Source organism: Portunus trituberculatus, chromosome 32, assembly GCF_017591435.1.
Source record: "Portunus trituberculatus isolate SZX2019 chromosome 32, ASM1759143v1, whole genome shotgun sequence".
NCBI classification, from domain to species: domain Eukaryota; kingdom Metazoa; phylum Arthropoda; class Malacostraca; order Decapoda; family Portunidae; genus Portunus; species Portunus trituberculatus.
The window spans coordinates 12,891,532-12,908,639 of NC_059286.1; the positions used below are offsets into that span (position 1 = coordinate 12,891,532).

The following is a 17,108-nucleotide window of genomic DNA, read 5'->3' on the forward strand; positions in this document are numbered from 1 at the left end:
ATAAGTATATCAATAATAAAACAATGAACAGAAAAATAATAACAATACACGCACGTCAAACATAAAACTTAAAAAAAAAAAACATTAAAACAAACAAGTAGCAAACCAAAAGGAAAAAAGAAAGAGAAGCAATAAGTAACAGAACGAAAAATGTAAATGAAAATTGAAAAGAACAAATAAAAACAAAAATAAAATGAGGAAAACTAAAAAAAATATATAAATAGAAAAATAAACTTAATACAAAATTTTCTTACTTCCAGGAAATACAAAACAAGCGAAACAAAAAGAGCAACACAGAGAAACACTTCAAACACACCTCGATGCCTCTGCCTAGCGTGGCGGTGGCGATGGCGGCGGTGGTGGTGGTGGTGATAGCGGATGGTGTGGCCGGGTGGGATATCAGAGGCACGGATGGAGTGAACAGTACCACCCAGGCGCCTCTGTACGGCCAGCAACCCCGCGCCGCAAGGATTCTGTCAGGTAATGCGGTAATGTTATGTAGATGCAGGTTTGTGTTGTAGTCTTTGCAACGGAACCTCAGATATTGGCGCGTATTTTCAAACACTTCTTTTCATCTAAATTTACACCAGTTTTCTAAGGTGTTCTTGCACTTCTAGAGGCAGAATGACAAGATTTCTACAGTATTAATTGGAGAAAAAATCTTGAAAACCTCGCTAATCATCTCTGTGGCTTTGGAAGATGGGCGTGGTGAGACCAAAGCGTTTCTGAATACGGTGCTTGGTATTCAGAAACGATGTGTTCTCTCACCACGACTATTTTCAAAGACAACAGAGATGATTAGCGGGGTTTTTAAAAGTGTTTCTCCTGTTGATAATGTAGAAATATCGTTGATCTGTTACTAGAACCATAAGAAACACATTCAAAAGCCCGTATCGCTTCAAATACACCCTTCTGAATGTAATAGAGAAGCAGCGCCAGACTCGTATCTTGGGACCACATTATTACTACTCCCAAAAGGTTCTAGTTGAAGTGACAGATCTTTTAGGTCATTTTTACGGATTAGATGACAGATTAACAAGGTTTCTGCATTATCAGTAGGAGAAACATTGATGAGAACCCGGCTTAATCATTTCGTAGCCTTGGAAAACAGTCGTATAGCTTCACAACACTATTACAACCCTCTCTTACCCTTTGAAAATAGTAGCTGTGAGAGAGAGCAGAGCGTTTTGGATACGGGCTCCTCCCTCCTCTCTCTCTCTCTCTCTCTCTCTCTCTCACTCATGGTAGTTCCTCCACAGGGGTTGCTAAAGAGGAGGTGCGGCGCCCTTTCGAGCTTTCCACCAGCCTGGGAGTGATCGCTGGTGTGCAGGAGCTTACTGAACTACCCCACCGCTCCTTCTTCGCCTTCAGGTAGGTCCTCGAGGCGCAGTTGTCACAGAAACATGATCTAATCACTCACTTTTATTTTCTGCAATGTTTATGCTAATACCGTACGTTTAAAAGGCTCTAGTAAAAGTGTCACGAGATTTTAAGGATGATTTTTATGATTCTGGTGACAGATTAACAAGATTTCTACATTGTTAACAGGAGAAGCACTCTTGGGAACCCGATAAGTCATCTCTGTGACCTTGAAAAATAACTGAAGTGAGAGAATAAGCGTTTCTAAGAAAGATTTTGTGGTTCTAGTGATATTAACAAGATTTATACATTGTTAACAGAAAAAAAAACATTCTTGAGAACCCGGTTAGCCATCTCTGTTGCCAGTTGAAAAGTAATTAGAGTGAGAGAGTTAGCGTTTTTAAAAATTATTTTATGGTTTTAGTGACATTAATAAGATTTTACATTGTTAACAGTAGAAACATTCTTGATAACCCGGTTAGTCATCTCTGTGGCCTTGAAAAACAGTTACAGTGAGCTAGCAAGCGTTTTTAAGGATGATTTTATGGTTCTAGTGACATTGACAAGATTTCTACATTATTAACAGCAGCAACATTTGTTCAGACATTCAGACAAGTTGGAGGAGGAGGTGAAGACAAACACAGGTGTAGGGAGGGGAGTTTATTCCCGATTAGTTTCGCCTGAAGAAGCATCAGCGAAACCAATCGGGAATAAACTGACCTCCTTACATCTGTGTTTCTCTTCACCTCCTCCTCCAACAGCAACATTCTTGAGAACACAGCTAATCATCTTTGTGGCCTTGGAAAATAGTCGCGGTGAGAAAGTAAAGCGTTTTTAAGGATGTGATGAGATAACAAGGCTTTTCTGAATACCCAAAGCCTCACCTTGTGTTTCCTAGGGGCATCCCGTTCGCAGAGGCTCCTGTGGGAAGGCTGCGGTGGGAGGCGCCAAAGGAGACTAATGGGCGGTGGGCGGGGGGGTATCTGGACGCCACCCAGTACCGCCCCTTCTGCCCCCAGTATGACCCCAACACCCGACAAGTACTGGGGGAGGAGGACTGCCTTTATCTCAATGTGTACACGCCTGTCCTGCCCCGTGAGTCCTTTCCTCTCGTGGTTAGATCCTGCAGGAGTGGTGATTGAATTAGTCATGTAGGATTTAAATAGGATGGAGTATGTTTTAAAGGAAGGATATGGTGTTTGTTTTCGTGTTGGTAATAGATAAGACAGATAAAGTAAAATAAAGATAAATAAGTCAAATAATGATATAGAATTAATAGATATACATAGTTATTAAGATCTGCAGGATTTTAATAGGATGGTGTACGTTTTGTAAGAAGGATATGGTGTTTTGCTTTCATGCTGGTAAGAATAGATAAGACAGATAAAGTGAGATAAGGTAAATAAGTCAAATGATGATATAAAATTAATGGATAAAGTTATAAAGATCTGCAGGATTTTAATAAGAAAGACGATGTATGTTTAATGCAAAGGATATGATTTTTGTTTTCATTTTGGCTAGAACAGATAAGATACATGCATAAAGTGGCAAAGCAAATAAGTGAAATAATTATACAAAATGAATAGGTATATTTATTAAAATGTACGTTAGTTATCTTATTTGAAAGCACGTACTAAGTGGTGTAGATTAATATACTTAAAGAATCGAATATAGAAAAACTCCGTAGAGAAAACAGATGTACAGTTATTTGCCTATCAGTGCGGTACAAATTAGGTATAAAAAAAAAAAAAAAAAAAAAAACACAAGCATTACACAAATAAAAAAGACAAGGTAAAAAAAAACATTGATTGCATAAACAAAGAGATAAACACAAAGCAAAACAGAAATAGAAGAAAAAAATTAACACGCATATAGCAAAACCAAAAACTTTGAAATCAAATAAATCGAAAATGAAAAAAAAGAATCAAAACACAAAATATTAATGAACCATCACATCAACACGAAATCAAAATACCAAAACAAAGAAAACAAACAAAAACAAACAAAAAAATAAAGAAAACGCAGCTAGAGATAAACAAACAAACCACCAAACAAGATAAAAAAAAAATTAAGAGAACCATCACCCCAGCGCTCTCTCTCTCTCTCTCTCTCTCTCTCTCCGTCAGATCAAAGCCCCGCCAAGCTTCCCGTGTTGGTGTTCCTACACGGGGGCGGCTACCTGATGGGCGCCGCCTCGTCCCTGGGCCCCCACAAGCTGCTCAGGAAGGACATCGTGCTGGTGACGGTTAACTACAGGCTGGGGGCGCTTGGTGAGTCTGCTGTTAAGTTGTTAGGTTGTGTGTTTTATTTAGTGGTGATCTCGCTCGCTGTCTCTTCTTGTTCGTTGGCTCTCTCTCTCTCTCTCTCTCTCTCTCTCTCGATATTCTTTTTTTTTTCTATTATTCTTATTCTTATTCTTCTTCTTATTATTATTGTTATTATTATTATTATTATTATCATTATCAATATTAGTTGTTATAGTACTAGCAGTAGCAGTAGCAGCAGCAGCAGCAGTAGTAGTAATAGTAGTAGTAGTAGTAGTAGTAGTAGTAGTAGTAGTAGTAATAGTAGTAGCAGTAGTAGTAATAGCAGTAGCAGTAGTAGTAGAAGTAGCAATATAACATCAATATCACCACCACCATCACCATTCCTTCGATATTCCACCACTTCCCTCACCACTATCACACCACCCTCTCCATTCCCCCAGGGTTCCTCAGCACGCGGGACACCACACTACCGGGGAACTATGGCGCCCTGGACCAGGTGGCTGCGCTGCGCTGGGTCAGGACACACGTGGACCAGTTCGGCGGGGACCCAACCCGTGTCACTTTGGGCGGCTTCTCCTCCGGCGCCGCCCTCGTGCACCTCCACCTCCTGTCCCCGTTATCTAAGGGTGAGTGCTGGGTGGTGCTGTGGGTGTGGGATCACGGGAGGGTTGGGAGAGGAGGAAAAGGAGTTGGAGAAAGAGCGAAAGAAGGGTTTATGGTGATAATAGTGGTGATATAATGATAGTAGTAGAGGTGGTGGTAGTGGTTGCTGTAGTAGTAGTAGTAGTAGCAGTAGCAGCAGCAGCTGTTGTTATTGCAATGGTAGTAATGATAGTAATAATGAAGACTACTACTACTATACTACTACTACTACTACTATCACCACTACCACCATCACCACTATCCCCATCCAACCACTACCCTCCTACTACACCACCACCACCACAGACCTCTTCTCAAGCGCAATAATGATGAGCGGGGCTGCCAACTGCCTGTGGTCTGTGGCGCGCTACCCTGAAACAGCCGCGTATCAGCTGGCGAGGGACCTAGACTGCTCCTCCGCCTCCGTGTATGGGATGCGCGAATGCCTGATGGACAAGACTGCGCAGGAGATCGTCACGGCGCAGGCTGATAGACATGTACGTAGGTGTAAGAAGTATAACGAGTATTGCTAATTGTTCTTTTTCCTTTCGTTAAGTTTTCTTCATACCTAGTCGTTTTTTTTTTTTTTTTCTTTTGCATGGTTCCCCTTTTTGTTGTTCTTTTCTTCTTTTTTTCATTCTCTTTTCGTTGTTTCGTTTGTTTTCCTTTCCTTTTCTTCTTCTTCTTCTTCTTCTTCTTCTTCTTCTTCTTCTTCTTCTTCTACTACTACTACTACTACTACTACTACTACTACTACTACTACTACTACTACTACTACTACTACTACTACTCTTGTTTTTTTTTTTCTTCTTCTTAATCTTCTTTCGTCGTCCCCCTAAAGTCAGGAGTTCACACCATATGGATTTATGAGTCGTCTCTATTCATTTCTAATCCTCTGTGACTTCATCCTATTCCATCCCTCTATTTCACTCACTCTGCCCTGGTTTATTTATCTACTACCTCCCTGGTATAACCACATAAAAAAAAATTAATAAATAAAAAATAACTTAGTAAATCGGCAACAACAGTGAGCCTATTCCATTCACCTCTGAAGTCACACCTACATCACCATCAATCACCATCCCTTCGTCAGCGCTACGTGTACTGGCCCATGCTATATCGCCCCGTGGTGGACGCTGGGCTGAGAGATGACCCCTTCCTACCAGAGCCTGTGGAGAGTCTGGCCGCCCGTCCCCCGCTGCGCCCCGCCGTGCCGCTCCTGCTGGGGGGAGTGCCGAAGGAGGGTCTACTGTATGCTCTCAGTAAGTAAGGTTTCTATCAGTCTATCCCTTTCTTCTCGCTAATTCTCTCGGACTAAGCGTGTCTACTGATTTATTTATTCTTTATGTTATCCTTGGGCAGTGTTTTCCCTCTTTTATTCACGCTTTGCTCTTTCCTACCATTATTTTCAAGGCCCCAGAGATGACTGGCCGGGTTCTCAAGTGTGTTTCTTCTGTTGGTAATGTAGAAAATTTTAATGTTCATCCGTCACTTGAATCATCAAAACACACTCATAAACCCCTGTCCTTCAACTAGAGGCAATTGAGACTTGTAAATACACACACACACGGGTCGGTTGCCTGTGGGTCGTTAATAACAGTGTGTCATACAAACCACAAGATTACAAATTGAAATTGACGCCAGTATTACTCCATTATCCCAGCTTAGTTCTTTTATATTGTCTTCTAAATGGTAATAAGGAAATAAGGCAGACGAATTACCATAAACAAATGTTATACAGTCTACACTATTCAGAAGCTTTAGTGTTCTCTGAGGACAGCGCAAACCCATAGGATCAGTTAAAACCCATTACTATCCTATTAAAACCCATTACTAGCCTATCAAAACCCATTACCACCCTATTGATTAAAGTATTTCCACTATCCACCAGTTATCGTGTTCTTAGAGAGCGCCACAAGCCCCACAGGAACTTTTAAACCCATTACTAGCCAATCAAAACCCATTATTAGCCTATTGAAACCAATTACTAGCCTACTGAAACCAATTACTAGCCTATAAATTCAACCATTACCCCTCTCCAGCTGCTATCGTGTTGAGCGCGCCATAAACCCAAAAGAAATATCAAATTCCATTACTATTTTATTATAAAACCATTAATAGCCTATCAAAACCCATTACTAGCCTATTGAAATCTATTACTAGCCTACAAATTCAACCATTGCCCCTTTCCAGCTGCTATCGTGGTCTGTGAAGGCACCACAAACCCAGAGGAACTAGCAAAACCCATTACTACCCTATCAAAAATCATTATTAGCCTATCAAAACTCATCACTAGCGCACAAATTCAACCATTACCCCTTTCCAGCTGCTATCGTGTTCTCTGAGGGTGGCACAAACCCAGAGGAACTGTATAAAGAGGCAGCCTTGTACACGGTGGAGTCCCTGTGGCCGAACACAACCACTGCTGCTGCTGTGGCCGAGATCGTGGCTTCCTACTATTACTCCAGTCACGCCAGACACGACCTCAACACTCTGGCCGAGGAAATGACGGAGGTAAGTAAAAGAAATAAAAGAAAAAGAAGGAAAAGGAAAGAAAAGAAAGTGAAAGCTGCATCATTGAAGTCTCTTAGTCTTTATAAGTTTTTTTTTTTTTCTTCTCTAGCGTGTAATATATAAGTTTGATTTACGAGTACATAGTTTGAATTTATATTATGTCCTCTAGGTAAAGAAACATTACGACTGTCTGCATTGTATTATGATATTTAGATTTTTTTTTTTTTTTTTTTTTTTTGGTTATGTTACAGACCACAATAATGCTTTGATATATAAGCTGTAAACCTTCGTAGTCAGTTTTATAAGGCTTTGGTAGGTAATGTGAGAGTAATAATAGGGAAAGTTGAGATAATATATGTTGTCTGGAAGTAGGTATAGAATAGTCTCTCTCTCATGTTTAATTTGGCCATAAGAGATGTGCAACTCAGATATATTTAAGAACTGCCTTAACTGATTATTAACACACACATATACACCCCTCCTTAGGCCTTCACTGACACACTGTTCACGTCATGCATTTGGGAAGCTGCTGGCCTCTATGCCGCCTCCGCCAGAACTCCTGTCTACACGTGAGTACTGCTTCTATATTGCCATCACTTTGTTGAATTACGGCACTTCATCAGACACCAGTATTGACTAACGAGGTCAACATGTGGCATATTCAGGTCTATCTCCTATAGCCCTGAACAATGTGTGGGGGGTGGTTGCAATGAGAAGTCCCAGAATATGACTGACAAAATGGTTAGAAGGCCCCACCCTACCTCTGACATAAGTAAATTAATTGAACAAAAACTAGTAAAAGATAAGAATAAATTTGAAATAGAAAAGTAAAAAGAAAAATCATATGAAAAAGATAAAATGTATGTGTTAGAGCAAAGGAGTATTGATGATAATTAGCAGTAGGATACAACGCCAGCCAAGGAGGACTAGAAATGTGTGTGCATGTGTGTGGTCCCCCTCTGCAGGTATCTGATGGAGCACCACGACCCTGCCTCACCCTCCTACACAGCCCCACTCTTTGGGCCGGCAGAGGGTGCAGGAGTGGCTGGCTTGGGGCGTTCTGATCTGCTTTTCGGCGCTTCACACGGGGATGACCTCGCCCTGCTCTTCACGCTGCCCTACCGCCTTGGCACACCAGGCCCCAGAGACCACCGGATGTCCTTGATGCTGGCTGACATGTGGGCAGCCTTCATGCACACCGGGTGAGTCACCAACCAATAAAGCAAAGTCCTCAAGTCAGGTGCAATGTACTGAAGCAATGGGTGCTGCTGTATTCAGATGTTTAAGTAATATATAATGTACAAGTCAAATGTAATCAAATGTGCTTCTCATTAATGCAATTCTTTATTTCCCCCCACAATCCACTCCACACCAGTATTCCTTACAAGAGCACCTTTGCAGATCTCCACAGGAAGGGGAAGCCAGCCAGCTGCCGCCCTGGGAGCCCCTGAGGCCTGGCGAGCCCGTCCTGTACTACACCATATCCTTCAGCCCCACCATGTCCTTCAAGCCCTTCAGGAACAAGGTGATAACACACTGGCTGCACGGTGACAATAGACTGTTTATTCTTAACAATATCTACAGGATACACACTACAGCTGTCACTGCTGAGGACTCAAATAAACATAACCCTGATTTCAGGAGCAGAATCTATGGCACCAGACTCTCTATCACGTGGACTCCACATCTGAAGTGTCATATGCATTCTCTGTGGCCACATGGGCACTGCTGGCTCTGGTGTTGTTATTGGTGATGGCAATAGTGGTGGTGTGTGTCAGTGTGTGGATGTTGCGCCGCAAGGACAAGTACCCTGGTGGCTCCCTGACACTCAGGCACAGGATCTCTCGCAACCCATCCATCACTGGTTCTTTCAACACCTAGTCACCAGCAGCCCCCCAGGCACTCACAGGTATGGTGGCCAATGGCTCACCATAATAGTACTACTTGAACTGCTGAGTCTAAATAAACTATTGTTGAGCATTATATCAACAAAATATGAACAAAATTGTCCGGGAGTTGAGAATCATATTAAGAGTATGTGTATCATTGTTTACTGAATGAAAGGGTGATACTATGGGACGGCTGTTAATGAAGTTTGTTTAGTATCCATCAGTGTGATGCAGCGCGGAGGGTGGACATCACCCAGGAGGTGCCAGGCACCAAGCACTGCTGTGGCACAGGTCCTACAGGGTGACATAACTAGTAACTTAAGAGTTGTATGTACAGTATATAATTTCCTTTAATTTAAGGTGAGTGTCTCAAAGATATGTATGTTGAAATTACTGAGTTAAAAGAAAATTATTATATTTTTATTTTTTAATTTCTGGTAATGTACAGGTTTTGGCAGTACTAGTTTTCATAGAGTGCCAAATAAATATAACTATGTACACTGATTTGTACACCACACAATAGTTCTTTATAGGTTTTTTATGTAAAATAAATTCATCTTACACACAAATTATCTTTAAAACAGACAATGAATTTAGCTTTCATGCAAATTTTAAAAATGAAAATAAGTTTGAGAGTTCTGTTGGTGGTTTTATTGAGTAAGTCTGGGTCCAGACAAGGTGGCAGTGGTGGACAGCGAGTCATGATGCATGTAGTATTCCACTCCCCGTAACATTTCACACAAGACAGTGGATAATTCAATGGATAATTCAAGTGCTTCACCATCAACACTATTCCATTGAGGAGGATATTTACAGCCTGTTCTTCAAAAATTATTAAACAATAAAAAAAAAAAAAAAAATAATGAAAAAATACTTGTTGGGAGTAAGTTGGCTACTACTGTGGAGGCTTGTAGGCGATCTTCCTGCTCTTCAGTACGGCCCACTTATGTCTCTTGATGTAGTAGGTTATACTGAACAGCATGGAGAACATCATCAATGCCTTCAGGGCCATCTTCTTGCGGTCGTCGTGCTCAGGCTCAGCGGCCCACTTCAGGAACACGGACACATCCTTGGCCATCTGGGAGGCAGTGGCTGGTGTGCCGTCGCTGTATTCCATCACCTGCAATGGACCACATCACTCTGTCACTGCCATCACCACCACTCTGAAACTCCTACCTGCTTCTGTATTTCCTCTTCCTATGACCTGCACTCATTTAAGGAGGTTGTTTCAAGACATTATCCCATTCCTTTGGATGACTCTCTTGAACCTAATTGGAAATTGTCATCTCAGTGGGTCTTTTTTATTTAATTGTTTTTGTTGCCCTTCCCCATATTTCCCCTCTTACATAAGAAAAACAAATACAAAAATACTCCCATTGTGGTCATTCTACTGTAGTCAGTTCAAAACACTTCCAGCAGGGTGAGAGACCAGACCTGATGACCACAAAACTAGTCACTGGGAAAAGTTTATTGTTTAACAAGTAAAGTAGAACAGTCAACCACCACCACTCATGAATGGACTGACTGACTGACTGACTCAATATAACAACAATTGTGACCTTCATTCTTGGACCAAGGGACAAAGGAGCATCTTTATATCATCTGCCTCTGTCTGTCTCTCTTGAAATAAGATAAATCAGCCAAGCTTTCTTGTCTGGTCTAATACAGCAGCCCCTGGCCCCAAGAAAGCCTAAGCCACCTTGATTTGAAATTTTTAGGCCTAATTTGCCAAGGTATCTCTGGGAAATTAATTAAAATGTTTATTGCTTCAAGGTAGCACAGTGAAGTGTTGGCAGGAAAAAACTTGGACACCACTACCAAGAACTGGTTACTCTGAATCCTGCTCGTCAACAGACTTACAAATTTGTCTTCAAAGCAAAACTATGGAGCTAAAAATCTTGTCCTCCTGAGTCTTTCTACCAATGAACCAGAAATATTCTCACACCCTCAGGGACAGACAAGGTGTGGTATGAATTATGTAAAAAGTATTTATGTGTATCAAGGCAGCAAGTGACAACCCACCTCATTGTAGAGTGCCTGAGCCATGCCGATAGCACCTCCCACAAAGTAAGGGTTGTAGTAGAGGCCTTCCCTGACGCTGACACCCGCTGGTGGGTCACAGTAGCCGGTCAGCAGTGAGAAGATGTAGTTCTGTAACAGCAGTGGTCATTACTACATGCTCACTTCCCATTGGCACATGCTACTTAACATTAAATCAGTGAACACAGGACCGGATAGTCATCCTCACTTACTTCAGTTAACAAAGAGGACTGAACTACAAATAAATGGAGTTCCTAGATGATCACATATGTACAATAGCTGTCATGCAGATGTTTATAAAGGTTCGTAAGAAGAGAAAAGTAAGTAATCTGAATTTTAAATCCTGAATACCATTAAAGATTTCTGCTCATTATTTGCATCAGCATAACCACAAACAATTCAAAAAGGACCCCCACTCAAGGCATCATGCTCCTCCCGGCACCCACCTCCCCTCCGTGGCGGGCTGAGGTAATGTAAGAGAGATCTGGGGGCAGAGCACCGTTGTTGGCAGAGCGAGCGGCCTCATCGTTGGGGTAAGGGTTGGGGAAGTAGTCAGAGAGCTTGCCAGGCCTCTTGAACATCATGCCCTCATCATCGGGGCCATCATCAATCTGCAAAGTGATGAGTCTTGAAAGTAAGAACATTAAGAACACTTGAAAATAAGGAATATTTTATGAAGCTATTGAGCCTACAAGTGGTATATATATATATATATATATATATATATATATATATATATATATATATATATATATATATATATATATATATATATATATATATATATATATAAAGCTTTTCGCCTTATCAACTCTTCTCCTCTAACTGACTGTCTTGATTCTTTAAGTCACCGCAATGTTGCATCTTTATCTGTCTTCACCGCTGTTTTCATGCTGTCTGCTCTTCTGAACTTGCTAACTGCATGCCTTCCCCCTCCTGCGGCCTCGCTGCACAAGACTCTCTACTTCTTCTCATCCCTATTCTGTCCATCTTCCTAATGCAAGAGTTAACCAGTATCTTCACTCCTTCATTCCCTACACTGGTAAACTCTGGAACTCTCTACCTGTGTCTGTATTTCCACCTGCCTATGACTTAAACTCTTTCAAAAGAGGAGTGTCAAGACACCTCTTACGTTAACTGGACCCTCCTTTTAGATTTTTTGTTTTTCTTTCTACTTCCTCTTAACAGGGCCTGGCAACCAGCGGATTTTTTTTTCCAACACTTTGTTTGCCCTTGGCCAGTGCCCTTGTAATGTAAAAAAAAAAAAAAAAAATATATATATATATATATATATATATATATATATATATATATATAAAGCCATCTATTGACAACTATCATCCCTATCCATGAATTAATCTGATCCTTTAAAACATCTGAATCCATTCCATTCATCAACCACTGATACAAGATCAATTCTTAACTTTCCTTCAAGACCCACAGCTACAACACCCTGACCTGTTCCCACCCTCCCTTCCTGTCTCACCACTGTTGCTGCTGTTGCTGCGGCTCACCTGCACACCCATGGCCTCCTCCTTGGCCTCCGCTTCAGTGTGGGACACACCCACCAAGTTACGGAAGGCAATGTACTTCATGGAATGGCAGGCGGCACACACATTCTTGTACACCTGCCAAGGAACACCACAAGAATTATTGCTTGGCCAAACACATTCTTTTCTGATTGAAGAAAGTAAGAGAGGATAGAGGATAAAGAGCAATAGAACAGTAAAAATAAAAGAATAATCAAACCAAGGAAACAGAGAACTTAGCAGCAAAGAGGACAACAACAAAGACATAAAAAAACAACACACAGATAGCTAACCTCCTTTTGTTGACACATAACAGACAAAACTGAGGGAGCACAAAGAGCAGGAGAGCAATAGAACAGAACAACCTAACCAAGGGAAAAGACAACTAGTAAGAACAACAATGAAGAGTAACCTAAGTGACAACCCAGTCCATACAAAACACTAAAAAAACAACAAAAACACAACACTGGGTCACCTCATAGCCACGGCGAATGGAGGCGTGGTCCAGAGATGAGAAGACGCCATCATGTGACCAGGGGAACTTAGCGGTGTGGAGCTCAAGATCGGACGCCTTCACGGACTGGTTGAGAGCGTATGCCAGCCCTGCCGCACCGCCTCCCACCACACCCATCGCAGCCAACACCTGTGGAACCATTGGGGTCATGATGAGAGAGAGAGAGAGAGAGAGAGAGAGAATTTAGTTTATTTCATCTCATCTTGCATAATTAAATAATGTGCCCAGAGAGAGAGAGAGAGAGAGAGAGAGAGAGAGAGAGAGAGAGAGAGAGAGAGAGAGAGAGAGAGAGAGAGAGAGAGAGAGAGAGAGAGAGAGAGAGAGAGACTAAGGCAATGGTATGAACTGTGCAAAGAAAGACAGGAAGACGGAGAGAAAATAAAGTGTATATCCAAAGACAGCATAGCCAAGAAAATGACACCCCTGCTGGAACACTTACGGCTTTCCTAGCGGTGGCCATGTCCCTCAGGGTGGAGAACTTGGCACTCTGCTGTAGAAGACAAAACTTATGAGCTCAAACAAGTCGGGCATTCTATAACGAGCAGAGTTAGCACTTAGTGAGGACAACATTTATCCCATTCTTTTGATTAACTCTCTCGGACCTGCTCGGGAACTGGCATCTAAGTGGGGCTTTCTTGTTTAATGTTTTTTTGTTGCCCTTAGTCAGATTTCTTCCCTTACACTGAAGAGAAAAAAATAAATAAATAGAAAATAAAATGACACTCCTCACTACTTAGCTACAAGACTGAAGTTTCTGTTCAGTGAGGTAAAAGTTACTATGGGAAAGATGAAGCATGTTGGTGAACTCTTGAACTCCCTGCCTGCTTCTGTATTTCCATCTTCCTTAAACCTGAACTCATTTAAGAGGGAGAAGGTTTCAAGACATTTATTCTATTTTTTTGGCAAACTCTCTTGGACCTACTTGGGGACTGCCATCTCAGTGGGTCTTTTTGTTTAACCCCTTCAATACTGGGACACATTTTTACCTTGAGATTTGTGAACATAGATAATTTTATTGATATCAGGAAGGGTCTATGGAGGTCAGGAGATTAATGGTCAAGTCTTCACTATTTACACCCCATATAAGTGGAGGCCTAACCTAACCAAGGCCAAGGGGACGTCCAAAGAACTCATGGTTGCAGCATTGATGCCTCTTGCTGGGAGTTACTTGGCATGGGAAGTGAGCCTGCATGGAGAATTGCGAGGTGTAACTGCCTGGAGTGGCATCATAGGGTGGGCGAGGCGACGCGCTCCCTGGCATATGCCCCCCACGTGATTGATTGATTAAGAAGTTTCTGAAGCAGTATAAAATCACCAAATAGTAAGCAGAATGAATATGAAAATGCATCACAGTACTGAAGGGGTTAATTGTTTTTGTTGTCCTTGGCTAAAATTCACCTATTACATAAAAAAATCTCTGAGTAAAAGATACAAACTAAGAAAGAGACATTACAATTGAAGGCAACACTTCTTATTTGCTAATATCCATCTTATACATTTTCATGCTTGAATACAATCTAACTCTTACAAACACATAACACTGTAACAGTGATGACACCTCTATCCCTGCCATGTACCTTTGGCGTGTTTGAATGAATGGAGATAAGATAATGCCCAGGAATAACACCCACCATAAAAGACAGAGAACTTGAAATGGCAAAGAATTAATGAACATAAAGCAAAAAGAAAAAAACAATCCATGGTTGGCAATGTCTGCAGGGGCATGGGTGTATAGTTCTACCTACATACCATCCCCTGAGCTATTACACAAGAAAATGTGGTTAGATTAGTAGTTTTTGTTAGGTTAGGTAAGATAATATTAATTGACTTATATAACAATGAGATACATAAATCATTGCTCTCTTTGTTTCCCCATCAAGGAATCACAGGTGTTATAGTTAAGACAAAAGTGAGAATGACTGATGTAGCAATTAAATGTATAGATAATTGCTTTCATTATTTTTTTCTTTCCCTTTTGTTTTCCTCGCCAAAGAATCACAAGAGTTATCTAGTGAGTTAGGTAAGACAAGAGTGAGAGTAGCAATGAAATGTATAAATAATAGATTTCTTTATCTTTTTCCTTTCACTCTTATTTCTTCGTCAAGGAATCAGAAGAGAGTTGGTTAGGTAAGACAGCAATAACTGATGTAGGAATGAAATGTATAGAATATGGGTAATTGCTTTTATTTTTTTTTTTCTTTCCCTGTCAAGGAATCACAAGTCAGGGTGGGTTAGGTAAGACAAGAGTAAGAGTAATGACTTATGCAACAATGAAATACATAAATCATTGCTTTCTTTGTTTTTCTTTTTCCTTTCTCTGTCAACGAATCACAAGAGTTTGAGTGGGTTAGCTGACTTAGGTGAAACAGAACTGAGAGTAATGAAATTTATAAATAATTGCTTTCATGTTTATCCTTTCTCCGATTCAAGAGTCGGCACACGGCAGGTATGTTATGGGCTAGGTAAGACAGAAGAGAGCACCTAATGAACTATATAACAATGAACTATATAGAATGTCACCTTTCTTTTTCTCAACTGTATTTACTTTCACTTTCATTTTAATATAGTTTATCAATAAATTACTACAACTATACTGCAGGTAAATTAGATAAAGTAAGAGTAACAACTTGCATAACACTAATAATTCAACATCTCCCAAAACTTTCATGAAAAAAAAAAAAATAAATAAAACCAATTACCTTAAAAACACTAAAATATTCACCGCCCCAAAAATAACTCAGCATGCAAGACACCCAAGAATAAACACATCCCTTCCCCTTCCATGACCCCCCACCACCACCATTATCCTGACCACCACTGCACCACACCGACCTTCCCTGACCTGGCCCAACACTCCCTCGCCCTGCTCACCAGATACCTGTCAATTACCACCTCAACCAGTCACCAGTCAGCCTCACCAGGGACGGGAAGTAACCACCTGAGAGCAAACTACTAGTGACTGGGACAAACACTAGGCAGGAAAGGGGTATAAGCTAGCCATTGATCATTAAATACACTTAACCGGTGAAACTGGGACACCACCTTATAGTAAACAAATGAAAACAATGCCTTATATCTACAAAACCGCTTGGAAATAATGGAAATGTCAATGCACCAAGGATTAGCCACATATATCTTCCTTCACTTGCGTCTAGTATTAATTCCTTACATGTGTTAGAATAGAAGTGCCAGCTGATTTCCCGAGCACGGTGCGAACCCCCCTACAGGCCACCGCCGCCATCTTAGCAATGATGCAAGGGCGGGGCGAGAGCAAGTGATGTGCCCCCTTGTATAACACATTGTATAACCATCAGTACATCCTTCATTGCAACACTATAACAAATTCAAGCTACTCCTTTCATCTAGATATCGAGAAAATGGTGAATGAGTTTATATAAATGGCACAGGCTTCAAATAACGGCATGTCTCGGGGGCTAGTTTTGTTTTCAATTGTATTTGCCATCTCCCTGTCTACGAAACTGATCAGCTGTTTTATGGAATTCTCTATGGATTGATTCTGGAGGATAATTTATAGATACATGTGTACTTTTAATAAATCTATATTTTTTATTCTTATTGGTCAAGTAGACAAGCATGATTAGTTCTATTATCCCGGGCGTCATTGCAAGTCTACCGGTGCAAGTTCTATGTATAATTATCGCACGGATGGTTCTGGATGTGTTTCTGACTTGTATTATTGTTTATACTAACTTACAATGGAAAACAATGCTTTCCCACTTCATAAATGTCGGTCATTGAGGCAGTTAGAAATATTGGAACTTCCCGCCTCGTACAATATACTCCAATATTAACCAAACAGCTGATTTACCCTTTGTCTTACATCCAGAGAGCCTTAACAAAATTATACACAACATTAACATCCCCAAAGGACGTGTATGGATGGAGGAAACTTAAATAGAAGCTTTCAGAAGGAGTTCGGTATTTTCCGGCTCTTGACCTGTGACGTCACGAGGTAGTCTTCCTGGGGACAATGGCTGGAGCGGCGGCCAAAGCGTAGCGATTATCGGGAGACATCGGTGTAGTGAGGCATCGTACAGTGATCCGTCAGCATGAGTGGTCCAATACCCTTCCTGGGGAGCAAAATTAGCCTAATATCCAAGTCAGAAATTCGATATGAAGGGATATTATACACCATCGACGCGCAGGAGTCCATTATTGCTCTGGCCAAGGGTGAGTTTGTTTGTTGACAGCGCAGGATGCACCCCAGTTGGTCACGCCGGGTCCTTGGTGCCCTGCGTGACCCTGGCGTCCCTTGCTGACCCCTGAGGGAGGCTGGGGGCGTGGAGCGTTGACAGGGGGGCGGGGGGCGGCGGGTGAATCCTCCGGCGTAGAT

The 17,108-nt window shown here is 41.4% G+C and overlaps 3 protein-coding genes across 7 annotated transcripts in view; 2 read left to right on the forward strand and 1 right to left on the reverse strand.

Annotated features, from left to right (window-relative positions):
• Positions 1 to 305: 305 nt before the first annotated feature.
• LOC123511792 (venom carboxylesterase-6-like) lies at positions 306 to 9,531 on the forward strand. The gene is made up of 12 exons (XM_045267797.1): positions 306 to 480; positions 1,260 to 1,371; positions 2,258 to 2,454; positions 3,486 to 3,629; positions 4,067 to 4,252; positions 4,575 to 4,765; positions 5,362 to 5,530; positions 6,595 to 6,782; positions 7,269 to 7,351; positions 7,748 to 7,984; positions 8,184 to 8,307; positions 8,424 to 9,531. Exons 1-12 carry the CDS (start codon positions 321 to 323, stop codon positions 8,661 to 8,663), a joined length of 2,031 nt encoding a protein of 676 aa, XP_045123732.1. The 5' UTR covers positions 306 to 320; the 3' UTR covers positions 8,664 to 9,531.
• LOC123511978 (cytochrome c1, heme protein, mitochondrial-like) lies at positions 8,324 to 16,064 on the reverse strand (the record flags this gene model as incomplete). The annotated part of the gene is made up of 7 exons (XM_045268086.1): positions 8,324 to 9,791; positions 10,694 to 10,822; positions 11,158 to 11,322; positions 12,226 to 12,339; positions 12,716 to 12,883; positions 13,194 to 13,244; positions 15,924 to 16,064. Coding segments are annotated over 7 exons (993 nt in total), but the record flags the coding sequence as incomplete, so codon positions are not given.
• Positions 16,065 to 16,707: 643 nt separating this feature from the next.
• Positions 16,708 to 17,108, forward strand: part of LOC123511791 (protein LSM14 homolog B-like) — a 13,140-nt gene continuing 12,739 nt past the window's right edge. For 3 of the 5 annotated variants that reach the window (XM_045267792.1, XM_045267794.1, XM_045267795.1), the window contains exon 1: positions 16,709 to 16,945. In XM_045267792.1, coding sequence (XP_045123727.1) covers positions 16,825 to 16,945 — 121 coding nt within the window. In that variant the 5' untranslated portion in view covers positions 16,709 to 16,824. Of the gene's footprint in view, positions 16,946 to 17,108 lie in introns of all 5 variants that reach the window. The other 2 variants (XM_045267791.1, XM_045267793.1) reach the window with 1 other exon arrangement.